Here is a 15,513-nt window from a genome sequence, read left to right on the forward strand (position 1 = left end):
ATAGACAGTTGCATGGGGATTTCCAAAGATCTGGAGGGCAAAACCTCTTTCAGCTGACCTCCAATAATGAGAATATTCTGCATTTTGAGGCCCTGGCTGCATCTGGAAGCTCCAGTCCTGTGTGGTGTGACAAGCCCAGCCATGAACTGAGGGGTTCAGACCACTGCTCTGGCCTTGGGAGGGTTCCAATTCCAAAGCTGGAATTCCAATTTTCAATTCCAAAGCTGGAATTCAAATCCTGCATCCAAATCACCACAGGAGCTCGGCTGTGCTCCTTCCTCTAAACCCCACTCTTGGCCCAAGAGCTGCTGTGCTGAAATATGCTGGGCATCCAGGTACATTCACTTACTTCAAGTTCATCAAAGGAAGTTTGGAAGCAGATCACAAATTTGCATAAATAACCACACCAGCTCCATATTTTATTTTTTTTCCTTAGTGGTAACTAAACTTTCCCTCTTATCCTCATTAATTTACCTTGCAATGCCTCAGCAGCAGCCTGGCTGAGGCAGGAATGCTCCAGCACCTGAGAGGGGCTCTCCTCACCTGGCTGGACACAGCCAATGGATTTTCCTGAGCAGCAAATCAGGAAGGCACAAAACAGCAAAATGTGTCCCCAAAAATCATTTTAGCACTTAACCAAATTAAAAAAAAAAAAAAAAAAGAAAAAAAAAAAAGGGAGAGGCTGGCAGCAGCTCCATCAGCACAAACAAACAAACTCTTGTTTGTGCTGAGAGTCGATTCAGACACACAGGACAATGAGGAGCTGTGCATGGCCCTTTGTCCTGGGATTCAAGGAGGCAGCTCCCACTCCCTGTGCCCTCCCGGCCGGATCCATGCTGGCACAGCTGGTACAACCCCCTGGGGCACCACAAGCCCTGAAGAGAGCTCTGGCCTCCTGCTGCCTCATTTTCCCTGTGGGTGCTCAGCCAGAGCAGCAGGAGATCAGCATGCAAACCCACACATCCCTGCATGTGTCCCCATGGAAAGCAGGGATTGCCAAGAGCTGTGTAAAAAAAAAAATCATCTCAGGAGAGACATTTCCCAGCTGGAAATTCAATGTACAGCCCTGAAGCACACCGGTGCTTTTAAACCTGAATGTGTTTTTATGGAGAAAAAAAAAAAAAGAACTTTTTTTTCCCCCCAAGACATCCTGCTCAGCATTCCAAATATTTGGGTATTTGGGAGCTGTGGATTTCTCCTGTGGTATGCAGAGGAGGTGCTCAGTGTTTATCTGGCTGCACTCAGAGCTGGAGCTGAGTCCAGGCTGTAGAGAGGAGAATGTCACAGCTGTCAGTCAGGATGAGCTATCCCATGGCTGGGAGAACAGTGGGAATAAAGCTCTCACAACCAGACAGGTTCACAGTACAACCTCTCCTTGCCTAACAAAGGAAATGTTCTCCTGTTCTTACACGGGGGGGGCAGTTTGACCACGTGTGTGATCCCAATGAACTCTTACTACATTTACATAGAAAAAGCTCCTGTAACCTTATCTGAAAAAAAAACCAACCTAAACAATCCTCCTTTAGTTGTTTCAGGACAGAAGAATTCCTGTGACAGATGCAAACACCAATCTCAGCCATGGACACCACACCCCGTGAGCTCAGAGGTTCCTGCTCTCACTCAGGTCTTGCCCATCACTTCTGCTGTGAGTGATCCCACAAATCCACCTCTCACCCTGCTCCTGCCAGTGACTGCATGGAGCATTTTATAGGGTGACAAAATCCTGGTTTTATAGGGGAGAAGGTGGGACCATCCCATAACTCCAGTCTGGGAAACACAGAGGCAGCAAATTTGGGCAGTTCACCCCAATTTACTGCTCTGAGCACCTCACAAGGACACCTCAAGCAGGGCATGGAAACAAAGGAGGCTGGAGCCTTTGGAAGTGAGTATTTCAGACACTGCTCCACTGTCAGTGTGCAGCAGGTGGAAATAAAAGCCCGTGACAGCTCCAGACTCTGCTCCCTGGTGACAAACCCCCGCTGGTCATCAGGCACCAAGTGTTCCCGAGGAACACTGGCACACAGGGACAGCCTCGTGCTGGCTGGGGCTGGGACTGCAGCACAACACAGCCCCACACCACGGCTGGCAAAGGTCTCAGGGCAGGATGAGGGATTTTAAATCATGGATGCAAAAACATCTGTGACAATTTGGGCTATGGATACACTGATGCACACTGTGCTCATCTTACCCTGCTCTCAAATACCTCCTTTCATCCAGAGAGACATAAAACATGGAATATTTCATGTCCAAGCCTCAGGATGCTCCTTTTCAAGGATTTTTGTGCCAAGACCTTGCAGAGCTGCAGCAGTGAGCAAAGCCCATTTGCTGCCCCTTTCTTGGCAGGATGCTGTAAATTGATTTTAACACCTGGGCACTGGATAAGCACACAGCAACTCGTGTTTCCTGAGAGAAAGATCCACCTGCTGACTAATCTTCCCTGGGTTTGTTTTGATTAAGGCAGCTGAGGCTCTAAGCTCAATAATAAGATATTCCACTGAGTCACCTTAGCTCTGTATTACTCCCTATGGATGCATCATCACTTCTCTTTCAGCTCTTTCCCTTCCCAATTGTGAGTGGCCATTCCAGGCCACGCCACCCCTCCAGCCTGGCCTCCCTCATTATGCCTGGGAACAAAATGTCATTTATTTGTTCACACAGCAACCTTCCAGAACCTCTCCCAGCTCCTGACACCTTCCAGCTTGTCCCATGTCACCCCCATGTGAAATCCCAGCTCTCAGTGGGGCACAGTGGGAGTTCCATTACCCCCAGGCATTGTATAACCACCAGAACAACAGCCAAGATTATCTCAGGAAATACCACAATTCCTGCATCTCCAGCACAATGGATGCTATATCCTGAGTCACTTCAGAAATGTACAAAATGAGGGGAAAAAAACCCTTCAATAGCAAGGGGAAAAATTTCATTATATTTAAGAAACCATACTGGTAGAAAACAATTATTTTCTTGCTTCTGGCAATGATGCTTTGCAGCATATCTTTAAAACATATTTAGCTTTTTAAAACACCACTTTCCTAGCTCCTTTTTCTTCCCTGTTGTATTTTAAAAGGGGAGAAATTCGACCACATTGGATCAGTTTAAATTACAGTAGGAATTGACCACACATGTAAGATTCATTCTTATTTCCCCAGAGCTTCCCTGTGGGCTATACATTCTCACAGCAATTTTCAACAACAAACAAAGATTTGTATTGAAATCTTGAACAGAATTTTACAAAGAGCATTTGAGCCAGAAAAATTTAGTCACAGCCCCCAGCATTTTGAAGATGGTTATTTTAAGGAAAGGTTATCTTTAAGAAAAAGCTATTTTAAGAAACAGCAACAGAACCCTTGCCAAAGAAACCCAGCCAGGAGGCTTTAGCAAGCTTTTTGTATTTTGCTTTAAATCACACCACAGAGCAGCCACAGGCCTGACAGTGACACTAAACTGATTAGAAACTGAATTCAATGATCAGCATCAGAGGAGCTTACAGACTTATGACTGGTTTCGTAGCTTCCTAAGGGAACAGACACTTCCACAAGGGAGCACAGGGGTCACTGGAGGTCCCTTTTCCAGAACACACCTGGGAATATTCAGATATTTCTGAGATATTCACCTCTTTGTGTTGTAGGCTGTGTCCTGGGGAGTCTCTTCCAGCAGGGTAACGTAGCCCAACGCACACGTGAGGATGAACAGGACTGTCAGGGTATGAGCTCTCCTGAAATTCAGAACAGAGAAAAGTGACATTAAACAGCAGGAAAACTCACATCTCACCCTGCCAGTGCAGCCTCAGGAGGCCAAAACCACGGCCAGCAGTCAGGAATATTGAGGAATTCTCTACTGCAGAGCACAGAGAGCAGAACTTACAGTGGCACTGCATGTGATCAGCAGCAGCTTGGAAAAAACCAGCACCCAGTGCAAACACCCAAATTTAAACAGCTCCAGGTGTCTCCCCAGTTTTGGCAGGTCCACACCTGACAGTGCTGCTCTACTTCACAGCCTACTAATCAAAATTGCAGCTGAGGAAGCAGGCCCTTGACAGCAGCCAAAGGGAATTCACTCCAGACATGGGAATTACACAAGAAAAACTAGTCATTAAAAATAATATTAAAAAAAAATCTCTAAAGGAGAACAGTTGCTGTTGATGCCACCTCAAGATGTCGGATTTCCAAGGATATGCCTACAGTTTTAGTGCACCCAGCACAAGGGGTTTCTGTGGGAACAGCCATGACAGCAAAGCTGGGTGACTGTTCCACAGCAGTAAAACATCCTCATCCATGGGAGCCCACAGGTTTACGTGGATTTTGGTGAAGCACTCAGGGAGAAATTCTCCTGGCACACATTGCCCAGGGAAGCTGTGGCTGCCCTATCCCTGGAAGTGTCCAAGGCCAGGCTGGACTGGGCTTGGAGCAGCCTGGGACAGTGGAAGGTGTCCCTGCCCTTGGGACTGGATGAACTTCAAGGTCCCTTCCAGCCCAAACCATTCCAGGATTCTGTGATTCTATGGAAGGAGAGTGAGCAGAGCACACCCAGCCAGGTGACACCCACACCCTGCACCCCCTGATCATCACACAGAGAATATTCTTACAATGTCTGCATCTTTTCTTACTTCAAGTTGAAAATTCCCTTCCTAATAAGAAGCCCCTTACTGTTTTCATTGGAAAACTCCTTCCCTGTTTGGGAAGCATGGGAACTCTGTCCAAGTAAGGCCAAAGGACATGCCAAGAGTTTTGGTTTAGAGGATAACATCCCTTAACACAAACTAATAAAAAAACCCCACCTATAAAGAGGAAGCTGAAGGGAGAAGAAAACTTGTAAAAGAAAGTGTCTGTATGTGACATATTTGGCACTATTTCAATTTTCTTTATACATTCTTTTGTAACAGCAGCTCACATCCCATCCCATGTCATTCCAAGGTTTGTATATTCAGGTTGTGCTGTGCACAATAAACCTTAGAATTTCCAAACCATCCACTGACTTCCCTTGAAACAACCCCACAGCAACCCACCTAAAAGTGCTCTGAAAGTCCAAGAAAGGCTTGGCCTTTCAGAGCAAAAGTGAACCAAAATCCCACCCTACTGCAAAGCCCAAGTTCTGCACAGCATCCCTGCAATCCCACACAGGCAATACCTCATAAGCAGACACAATCCTCTTCTGCCCCTGCCAGAACAGAGTTTGGCATTGAAGGCTCTCCTCCCTCGTGCTCCTGAGGACTCAGACCACCAGCTCCAGCAGAAAACCACCAGGCCCCACCAGTACTTCCAGAATTAGTAAGGAATCTGGGTGCCCAAACCCAGGGAAAAGCCTGGGAGCTGCAAGCTCCTGCTCGGCAGCTGCATCTTCCCAGGTGCCAGGACAGGTGATTCAGCCATCAGAGCTCACGTGGGGCTGCCCTGGATCCTGCAGGAGCTGGAGCACTGAACCCAGCCTCTCCCAGGCCTGCCTCTCCCAGGAGGCAGGACAGCAGCACAGGGCCCACGCTCCAATCACACCCTGCCCCTGCACACCCATCACCTGTGCATGGAATGAATGGATTCTACAACACCAGACAGGTTACATGAACTCCAGACTGTTTTAGTATCTCTTGTTTTGCTGTCTGGTTTTGAAACTTATTATTGTGTTGTTTTATTGTTACACAGTTAGACCTATTGTTGTAGAGTTATAGATATTATGTATTATATATAATAGTTATATTGTTAGTTATTTTTGAAGAGGCTATGAAAACAAATCTGGAATCCCACCTTGCTGTTTCACCACCTGAGCGCCCACACCAAGTCAGCTGCTTTTTCAGTGCATTCAGATCCCATAAATTGCCAAAAAGTCAGTTATTACAGCTCCTCCCTGGGACAAACACCTTGAGAACCCCTCTACCAGCAGCACAAGGGTGACTCAGTTGCACTCCTCCCTGTGAGGATCTTGTGGGACAGTGAAGGGTTGGTGCTGGGGAGCCCCATCCATGCATTTCCCATTTATTTTTGGTGCCACAGGCACCAGCCTGAAGCCCAACCAGCTGCCTTGCTTAAGGAGAAACAAGAGGCTGCTCCTCATCTCCAGATGCTGCCAGATTTCCTCCTAGCAGGTTTCCAAGGTAAAGGTGCTTCCAGCACAGCGTGAATTCCAGGAGCTGGGATGAAAGACTCTGGAGATGGGCTTGACTTCTGGGAAGAGCAAGTTGGCAGCCCTGGCAGAGAGCTGAGAGCAGTGACACAGCAATGAGAGGGAGCACAGCATCACACAAATCCACTCCAGAGAGGAGAACAAGCCAGGAAATATGGATGTACACCATGTCTTCTCACAGCCTGAGAGTTCAAAAATAAAATAAAATTCCAGAAAAAGGAGCAGCTCTCCTGAAGGAAGGGCTCGTCTGAGAGATCAGGATGAATTTAACGGCACAAAGGGATTGTTTTCATCTCCACACACACTTTAAAATAACACACCAGGGGAAGGAGAGCTAAGAACAAGCTAGCAAGGTAAGCAAGGCAGGAATTACATGGAAAGGCTTATGTTCTCCTGGCCTGGAGCCTGGGAGGCTGGAAAGAGCTAAGCTGGGAATCTTCCCCTTAGAATTACACACAGGAGCTTGGGCAACACGCCCGAAGCAAAGGGGGTACAAACTGCAGCCAGATCTGGGAGGTTTTACATCAAAAACTCTGCAAAGCAGTGCCTGATGTACCTGAGAACAAAAAAATCTAAGGCCAGGGAGAGAGTTCACAACAAATCCCAAGCTGTTAAAAAGGTGGAATATTAGTGGCTTATTTTTCTGCCTTTCTGCAGCACACATTTGGCTCCTTCGCCACTCAAGCCCTGGGAGACTGAGATGAAATAAATCAGGTTTGTTTTCACACAAGCCCTTGCCCTGCTAATTCAAACACCAAGTGAGAGCAAGTGAAGCTCTCCCACACTGCAGATCACAAAAAAGTGGGTTTTTTCCTAGTTAATAGGATTAAGTTTGATCCCAACTTCTCTTTTTCATGCTAGGTCATTCTTCCATCACACTGAGACGCTGCAGGTCTGTCAAGAAAATGACTACAAGCTCTTTTATTTCCCAGCTGAAGTCTATGACAGAAATGATGCAAGGGAATTGTTTAAACATGTCAGTTTTTGGGAGATTCTGGCAGATCCTTGGGTGAGAAGGAGAGAGTACCACCCAGGAGCAGGCGGCCCATGGCCTCATTCAATCTCCCACAAATTAAAATCAGTTTAAGCAGGGACCACACCCTTGTTATCCACGGCTTGTTTGTCACCAGTGATGCAACAACTCCATTAAACACAATAACAATCACTGGAACACAATGCAAAGAATTTATTTATTAATATTTTGGTCAGTCCTCTTAAGTGGAACAAAATTCCAAAGGAGAGCCAGTCCAGTTTGCCCCTTGGGTCAAAAATGTTGCATTAATTGCAGCTGCTGGTGAAAGGATCTGTCAGCAGACCCAAAAATCTGTCAGCGACTTTTTCATTAGTTAATTCTTTATTCCAAATAATGGCAAATTCATTAAACCATTCTTGAAAGAGATTTTTAAATAGATGTCAAAGCTCTGTACCCTCCATAAACCAACATATCACCTGGAAATCCTAAGATATGGCAAACAGTAAAACAAACCCTTTCCTCCAAAAGCAGCAGAGGGTTGTGTCAAGAACAAGACACAAGAGAACACAACAAAAATTAATACCAATTTAAAACTAATTTAATTTTTATTTGAATTAAAAATTGTAACTAACAGACAAACTGTTGGGGATAGACAGACGGTTTGGAAAACTTCAAGTCAAACCCAACCATACAAATATCCCTGCTGGTTTTGAGCTCTGTGTTATGTTTTAAAATCTGTTTAAACCCTCAGAGTCCATAAAACAGTCCCTATTCTTAGAGCAGTCGCAGATCTTCGGCACATCCCTGAAGTCACCCGAGGCCGATTAAATTTCCGTACAGACGTGTGACACTCCAAAATAGCAACCTGCCTTTTCCTTGCCATCTCCACAAAGGAGCCCAGGAGCACAGACCTCCAGAGACCCAGAACCACAGGTCAACAGCAAAGCCTCAGCAAATCTGGGGTTTTCCTTCAGCAAATCTGGGGTTTTCCTTCCACTGAGGAGGAAAGACCAAGTTCCCAAAGTTCCCGAAGTTTCCATCAGTTCCACAGAACTTGCAAGTTCCACAAATGCCCTATTTTGATTATGAAACATTTTTTTACTTAAACCTATGGAAATGTGCATCTTGAAAATAGTTTTGGGCAGTTCCACTGAGACAAGTGACAGGGAATTACAGGGAACATTCTTTGAGCACATTCTTCCCTACTCTCCTTAAAACTTTGGGAATGTGTTTATAAAAAAAAAAAGCAATATAGAGATCTGATATCCAGGGACATTGAACTCTGACAGGCCCTCTCCACAAAGATATTCCTTCTGCATTTCCAGCTTACTTGGAAGAACTATGAAGCCCTTCCTTTGAGGAAAGGGCAATGCCATTCGCATAGCGCAATTCCCAAGGCACAGGCCCTCTCATCCATGACCAGCTGGCAAAGGTGGCTTAGTGGGATTGCACAAGCCTGGATGTCCCTGCTCCCTGCCCAGGGCATTCCCACAGGCTGGAAAAGCATGGCAGGGTGACCCAGGGCTCTGGAGCAATGCTCCTTTTCTCCAGTGCAGTGAATCCTGAGCGGGCAGCGCGGCTCGGAGTGGTGCCATCACAGCAGGGAAAAATCCCAAGCTCAGCTCCCAGCAAACTCCAGGAATGCTGCCTTGGAGAGGGCACAGGGAGCAGCTCCTGCCAACCAACCTGTGGATATTCCATCTCCCTGATCTCCCTTCTGGATAAATCCCCACCTCTTCCTGCAGACCGCCCTTAGCAAATCCCGGTATTTCAGAGATAAGAGCAATCTCCACGAGGAACGGGTAAGGAATGTTTTGGGCTGAGTAGCAATCCCTTCTTTCCAACACCAGCTGGTTTGCCCACACATATCCTCACTTACCAGGCCATCTGGGAAGAGTCACAACACTGAGCACAGCGAGAGGAACATGCCAGCAGGGACTGCCTCTTCCTTAGCTGCAAATTCCACGCTCTTTGCACAAGAAGGTGGAAATAATTCCTACAAACACTATGCCATTAGCCCATAGACACACTGCCATTCCCTCTTTTTTAGTTCTTTTCTTATTAATTTTAACATCCTGAGCTCCACAGATCTCTGCTGCCACACCATGACCTCGGAAATTTATATCACATCCATGTGATGGCAACGTGAGATTATTAGTGTGAGAGATAAAACACATTAATAATCAAAAAGTGACATTAAAGCTAATGAAATCCAAATTAAAGTAAGGCTTTGAAAAAGCAATTAACCCACTGAGTCAAAATGTGGTGGCAAAAGTGCATCTGGCACCTCCCAACACCCTCAAATCAAGACTGAATGGACATTTTCCTGGGAAATCTTCTTTGGCTAAAGACAAGCTATGAAATATCTGCAGAAATCTTAGGAGAACATCACCCACAATATCCAACTGAATGACCCCAGAACAAGCAGGGCTTTGTGTGAAAGCTGCTGCTGAAGGCACACAGACAAGAACAATCCAAGGTGATGGAAAAAACAGGGAACATGTTCCAGTGGCTTGCCAGAAAAGCTTGGCATTCCCAGCTCCCCCACTAGGAAATCAGTTCAGGGATAAATGATACAGAAACCACGGATGTGCCTCAGAAAGCTTCCTCCTGTTCCCTTCCCTTGGTATTTCCTAATGGCAAAGGGAGCTGCCAGGTTATGCTGACTGAGCAGGTTCCCACAAGGGAGTGTTTTCCAAGTCATTTATATGGAATAAGACCAGGGATTTCAGCACACAAGTGGTTTTTCAAAGTTCCAAGCAGATTTTAAAGAGCAGGAAGCCAGCTAGGAAGCTCCACCTTTCCCAAGGACCACATTTGCAGCAGGAAAATCACCTCTGCAAATTAAACTACTCCTGGAATGATTTCTGTGTTCACAGATCCCAAATAATCTCATTTTCCCAAAAAGAGTGAGCCACAAGAGCAACCTTATCCCTAACTCCTGAACTCCGAAGAGAACATGAATTCCACGTTTTCCCAAAGTCAGGGGGCAGCCACTCTTAAAAATCTCCCTTTCCTGTGGCCACCTCCACAGCATGAGAGGAGTCCCAAGGGTCACAGGAAGAAAATCATTCCCCTGGATCATCTTTATTCTTGGACACGGTAGGAACTGAGTCATTGCCAAAGGATACTCTAGCACATACAGGGCAAAAGTTACACGAGGAAAAACCTTGGGACTTTTCCAGATGTTTGAACTCCCGGTTGCCAGCACAAGCTACTAGGGAAAAGAAAACTGGGTAAATAGGGAAGTTAAGAAAGACATTTGTCGACCTGACACAGGGACGCTCCTCAGAGAACAAGGCACACATCCAGACTTCCAAAGGAACAATCCACATGGCCACACTAACTAAATGCATTACAGCATTTATTCTGGGGTGACAGTCCTGTCACCACCACCAAAAGCTGACACGAGGAGGGATTCTACAGCAAAACCAGGTATTTCAAGGCTTCACAAAACAGCTGGCAGGAGCCCACCTGAAGGAGGGAGTAAGGAAAGGACGGCTTTACCCATTTTCCATTTAAAGGTCGGCACCGGGATCCCGCGATTTGCTCAGCCTACACGTCCTTGTGTCCCCGAGACCACAGTGTCCCCGCAGGGACCCAGCAGCATCCCAGTGTCCCTCTGCAGCTTGCACTGGCAGGAATGTCACCTCCTTCATCGGGATCAACACCCTCGGCTGCGCTGCTGCCCAGATTGGCAGGGTGAGAGCCAAGGGCCCTCCCCTCCCACTCCTCCATGCCGGGCTCCAGCCAAATCCCAGCGCCCTCGGCTCGGATTCCAAACGTTCAGTGCCGGCTGGGCTTTCTCCATGGAAAGGGACGCGTGCTTAACACACGGAAAATCACCTCTGCCTACACACACACAGCGTGCTGCTGAGGGGATTTATGGAACACCTCCAGCAAGACTGGGATTTAGGAGCACTTTTCCAGGTACAAACACACCTCTTCTGCAAGGACTGAATTTAACAAAAAGCTAATTTTCTCTGCTGGCCCAACACCAGCAGTTGTGAGTTTCTGCACCCGTTTTATGGACTGAGACACACAAAAACACACAATGCCTGCCCAGCAGGAGTGGGGCAGGACAACTTGAGCTTTCTGCCAGGATCACTGGAAGGAAAAGAGAAAAAGCCCCTTCCAAGAATAAGGGAGGAGAGGAGAGGAGAGGAGAGGAGAGGAGAGGAGAGGAGAGGAGAGGAGAGGAGAGGAGAGGAGAGGAGAGGAGAGGAGAGGAGAGGAGAGGAGAGGAGAGGAGAGGAGAGGAGAGGAGAGGAGAGGAGAGGAGGAGGCAGAGTCCATGTAAACCATGCTGATAACTGGAATCAGGCAGGAACGCATGCCCGAAAACAGACGGCTCTCAAGGTACAGGAAAACACCTCCAAAGCACCACCAAGCAGGACAAGCCATCGGGCTCAGCCCTAACGGTCCTGCTCCTGGAAAAGTGGGGACCAGGACCGGGAAAAGAGGTGCCACTGCCAAAAGCCAGCCCTGAATTCCCGTTAAATTGCCAGGAAACAATTAGCCGTAGGGCCACACCAGGGAAGCACTTACAGCCGATTGCAGCACCGGTATCGGAGGCAGAAGAGGCACGTAAACAGCAGATAACGGGGAGCAGATAACTCGGGTATCCCATGCCTTGGGGCCCTCTGCATATCCCACTCCTTAGGGGCCCTCACACCCCAGTCCCCAGCCCCTCCACATCCCATTCCTTAGGGACCCTCACATCCCACTCCCCAGCCCCTTTACATCCCATTCCTTACGGACCCCTACATCCCATTCCCCAACCCCTCCATATCCCATTCCTTAGGGACACCCACATCCCATTCGTCAACTCCCCCAGATCACATTCCTGAGAGACCCCCATATCCCATTCCCCAGCCCCTCCATATTCCATTCCTGAGGGCCCCCCCGGCCCCCCCGTCCCATGCCCGGCGCCTCTCACCAGAAGAACGTGTTGGTGCCGTCGTCGTACACCTCGGACTCGGTGCTGCGGCGGAGTCCGGCACCGTCCCGCTCGGCCCCGGGGGCGCCGCCGTTGGGCTGCGCGGGGGGCGGCGGCTGCTGCTCCTCCAGCGCGGCCTTGCCCACGTTGCCGCCGTGCGCCCGCCGCTCGCCGCGCCTCATGGCGGCGGGGGCCCGGGCAGCACGGGCGGGGGCACCGGGGGTGCTGTGGGGACGCCCCGGGGGACGCGGGCCGGGGCCGGGGCCGGGGCCGCGGCGGGAGGGGCGGGGCGGGCGGGGCCGCGCGGCGGGAGGCGTGACGCGGCGTGCGCGCGACCCCGCGCCGGCGCGTGCGCGGCGCCCGGGGAGGGCGGGGCCGGGCCGGGCCGGGCGTCGTTTCTCACCCTCCCGTTGCCGTGGCAACCGCGCGGCCTCCCGACCCCCCCCGCGCGACCGCCAGGCGGCGCCATGAGGCGGAGCCGCCGCCCCTCATGCAGGGAGCCCGGGCCCCTCAGGGAGCCGGAGAACGGTAATTAAACAAAATGTTTAAACAAAATGTCTGCGTTCCGCGCAGAGCCCTTAACAAAACCCCAGAATAAAAGTGGTAAAAACAAGTGCCCTTTGCCAGGCTGCCGTGCGGCCCTCGAGTGTCCCACGCTGGGTACCCCATGCCTGATGCCGTGGCTGTCCCGATTCCCGTCTTTGGGCAATGAAATGTTTAATATCTGTTAAATATGTGTGTTTTGCTGGCGAAATAAAATTGTGCTTGGCGAAAATTTTTGTTCCCACACGAAGGGTCCGGCCAGGGCTGGGGGTGCTTGCAGGGTGCCCCCTGTGCCCTTGAATTTGAAGAATTCCAAAATCCCTCAGCCCTTCCCAAATTACCTCGGTCAGGCTCCTCATCCGGAACGTGCCACGCTAATCCCGGACGGCGGGCACGGAGCTCCGGCTTTCTGGAAAGATCTTGGCATGGCAGCAAGCTCCGGGAATACTGTGTGGAGGGAAGGCAAAGTCCTGTGGGAGCAGAGAAATCACACAGGGAAGGAAATTAGAGGAAACATTTGCAGGATGGCAAATAATCAAGACAAGCTTTAAAGGTCCCTTCCACCCAAAGCTCTTCCATGGTTCTGTGAATTACACACAACAGGGGGCAGGGTTAGATGGGACATTGGGAAGAAAACCTTCCCTGTGTGAAAAATGCATGTATTTTCTGATTGGCTTTTTGCAAGTATTAAAATGAATATTATGCATGTTGTGTTAGAAAGTAATGCTGTATTAATTCTCTTAAGTACAGTGTTAAATATAGTTTTAGGTTATTAAAAATGTTAAAATAGAAACTATGCTATGTAGGATACTTTTTTTTAAAGAAAGGACTCGCAGCGAGATAGCAGCCACAGGACACCTAAATCTTTCAGAGAAAAAGAATTTATTGCTCTCTTATCAGAAGAAACAAACTTCTTCCCGCCTCGAAGGCGCTGTTAGGATTCAGAGGAAGAAGGTGACGATGACCAGACAGACTCCTGTGTTTGAATGGAATTTATGCATCATGTATGAGGTGTATGAATATGCAACAGGCTATTGCTTTTAAGGGCTAATCCTTTGTTAATGTGTGTCCTTTTTCGGGCTTTCGTGCTGCCCAGAAAAAGATACCCAGATGTCCGTAACTCTTTGTATTTATTGTCTCATATTGTCCTAATTCAATTTGTCCAAATTGTTATTACTCTAATTGTATTACTACTTTTTATAACCATTTTATTACTATTAAACTTTTAAAATTTTAAAAACAAGTGATTGGCGTTTTTCACACCACCCAAAGCTATTCCATGGTTCTGTGAAATATTGAAAGGGAGTAGGGTTAGAGGGGACATTGGGAAGAACTCCTTCCCTGTGCGGGGCTGAGGGCCTGGCACAGGTTTCCCAGGAAAGCCGTGGCTGCCCCATCCCTGGAAGTGCCCAAGGCCAGGTTGGAGCAGTCTGGGATAGTGAAGGTGTCAGGGCCGATGGCAGGGGGTGGCACTGGACAGGCTTGGATGTCCCTTCCAGTCCCAAGCGCTCCAGGATTCTGGGATTCTGTGGAATCACGGAGCCGGCCGCGGGAGGGCAGGAGCGGGCTGGGCGAGGAGCGGGCAAGCGCCCGCTGAACGGATAAACGCCATAAAGGATAAACGGATAAAGGACATTTCTGTCAGCTGCACAATCCCCTCTCCAGCCTAAAACACATCCCACGATGCTTCATGAGGGCTAGAGGCACTCACCTCGTTCCAAGAGATCGCAGAATATCCCGAGTTGGAAGGGATCCATAAGGATCAGCCAGCCCAGCTCGTGCCCTGCCCAGACACCACAACAATCCCATTGTGTGGCTGAGAGCATTGCCAAACGCTCCTGGAGCTCCGGCAGCCCTGGGGCAGTGACCATTCCCTGGGTAGCCTGCTCAGTGCCCGACCACCCTCTGGCGGAAGAACCTTCTCCTAATATTCAGTCAAAGCCTTCCCTGCTTGGAATGAGCACCCACTACTTCAGTTACAAGCAGGGTTTCACCCCAAACCACATCGTCTGCTCTAACATTGACTGTAGCTCCAGGGATACCCATGGATGCAAGCAGACCAGGATTTGGGTGAAAACACCCCCAGCTTTATGAGAGCACACAGACATCCGCTGCCATTTTAGCACCATCCTGAATCAGTGCCTCCTTGTCCAAAAGCATTGCTGCCAGGCAGAGGGTGGACAGGTACCCTCTATCCAGCCGCAGTGGTTTCACAGACAAAACCCTTCAGCAGTCTCCTCAGGTGGGAATTACCATCCCCACATCCAGCCAGGACTGACAGCTCAGAGAGTGCTCCTGGAGCTTCCCTGCCAGTTCTCAGTACAGGTAAAATCGCTGCCCAAAGCAGCTGGAGTCCAGTGGGTTCAGGTGTGTGACCAACCCAGCAGCCACAGAGCTGATCACATCCTAAATAATTTCCTCTGCTCCCACAGGGTTCTTATGGCTCCATCCCCAAATTCAGCTTTTCCTGCTGCTGTAATCAGCCCCAGTCACCACAGAGCAGCAAATGCAGGAGGGGAGGGAAGCACTGGAAGAGGGACAGCATCAACTTGCTCACCTGCCTTGCTCTAAATGCAGATAAATCCCACCCAGGCAAAACCAAATTCCTCCTGAATAGGAGCAGCAGCAGCGTGGTCTCCTCTGAGTGCCATGAAAGATCCTGCAGGGGCTGGATACACCTCAGCCAGTGCCAACCTGCAGGCACAGACTCACCTTCCCCCCTGGCTGTGGCATCCATGAGCTTTGGGACCTGCTGCTGGCTGCATGACCTCCTGGGCTGTCCAGAGAGCTGAGCCCTGCTCAGGAAGGAGAAGCAGGAGCAGGGGAGGAGTGCCACAGCTGTTCCTCCCACAGACAACCCCATTTGCCTGGAACACAGCAGCGCTCCCTGTGCAGAGGCCTTTGCCCTGCTGGAAAGCACTGCCTGACAGGGCTTCACTCTCGC

The 15,513-nt window shown here is 49.2% G+C and overlaps 1 protein-coding gene across 1 annotated transcript in view; it reads right to left on the reverse strand.

Annotated features, from left to right (window-relative positions):
* PTDSS2 (phosphatidylserine synthase 2) overlaps nucleotides 1-12,276 on the reverse strand; it is a 29,959-nt gene extending 17,683 nt beyond the window's left edge. The window contains exons 1-2 of the mRNA XM_059475169.1: nucleotides 12,027-12,276; nucleotides 3,614-3,715 (exon numbers count right to left, since the gene is read on the reverse strand). Of these exons, the coding sequence (XP_059331152.1) occupies nucleotides 3,614-3,715; nucleotides 12,027-12,208 (284 nt within the window). The 5' untranslated portion in view covers nucleotides 12,209-12,276. The remainder of the gene's footprint in view (nucleotides 1-3,613; nucleotides 3,716-12,026) is intronic.
* Nucleotides 12,277-15,513: the final 3,237 nt, after the last annotated feature.

Source organism: Ammospiza nelsoni, chromosome 6 (genome assembly GCF_027579445.1).
Source record: "Ammospiza nelsoni isolate bAmmNel1 chromosome 6, bAmmNel1.pri, whole genome shotgun sequence".
Taxonomy (NCBI): Eukaryota; Metazoa; Chordata; class Aves; order Passeriformes; family Passerellidae; genus Ammospiza; species Ammospiza nelsoni.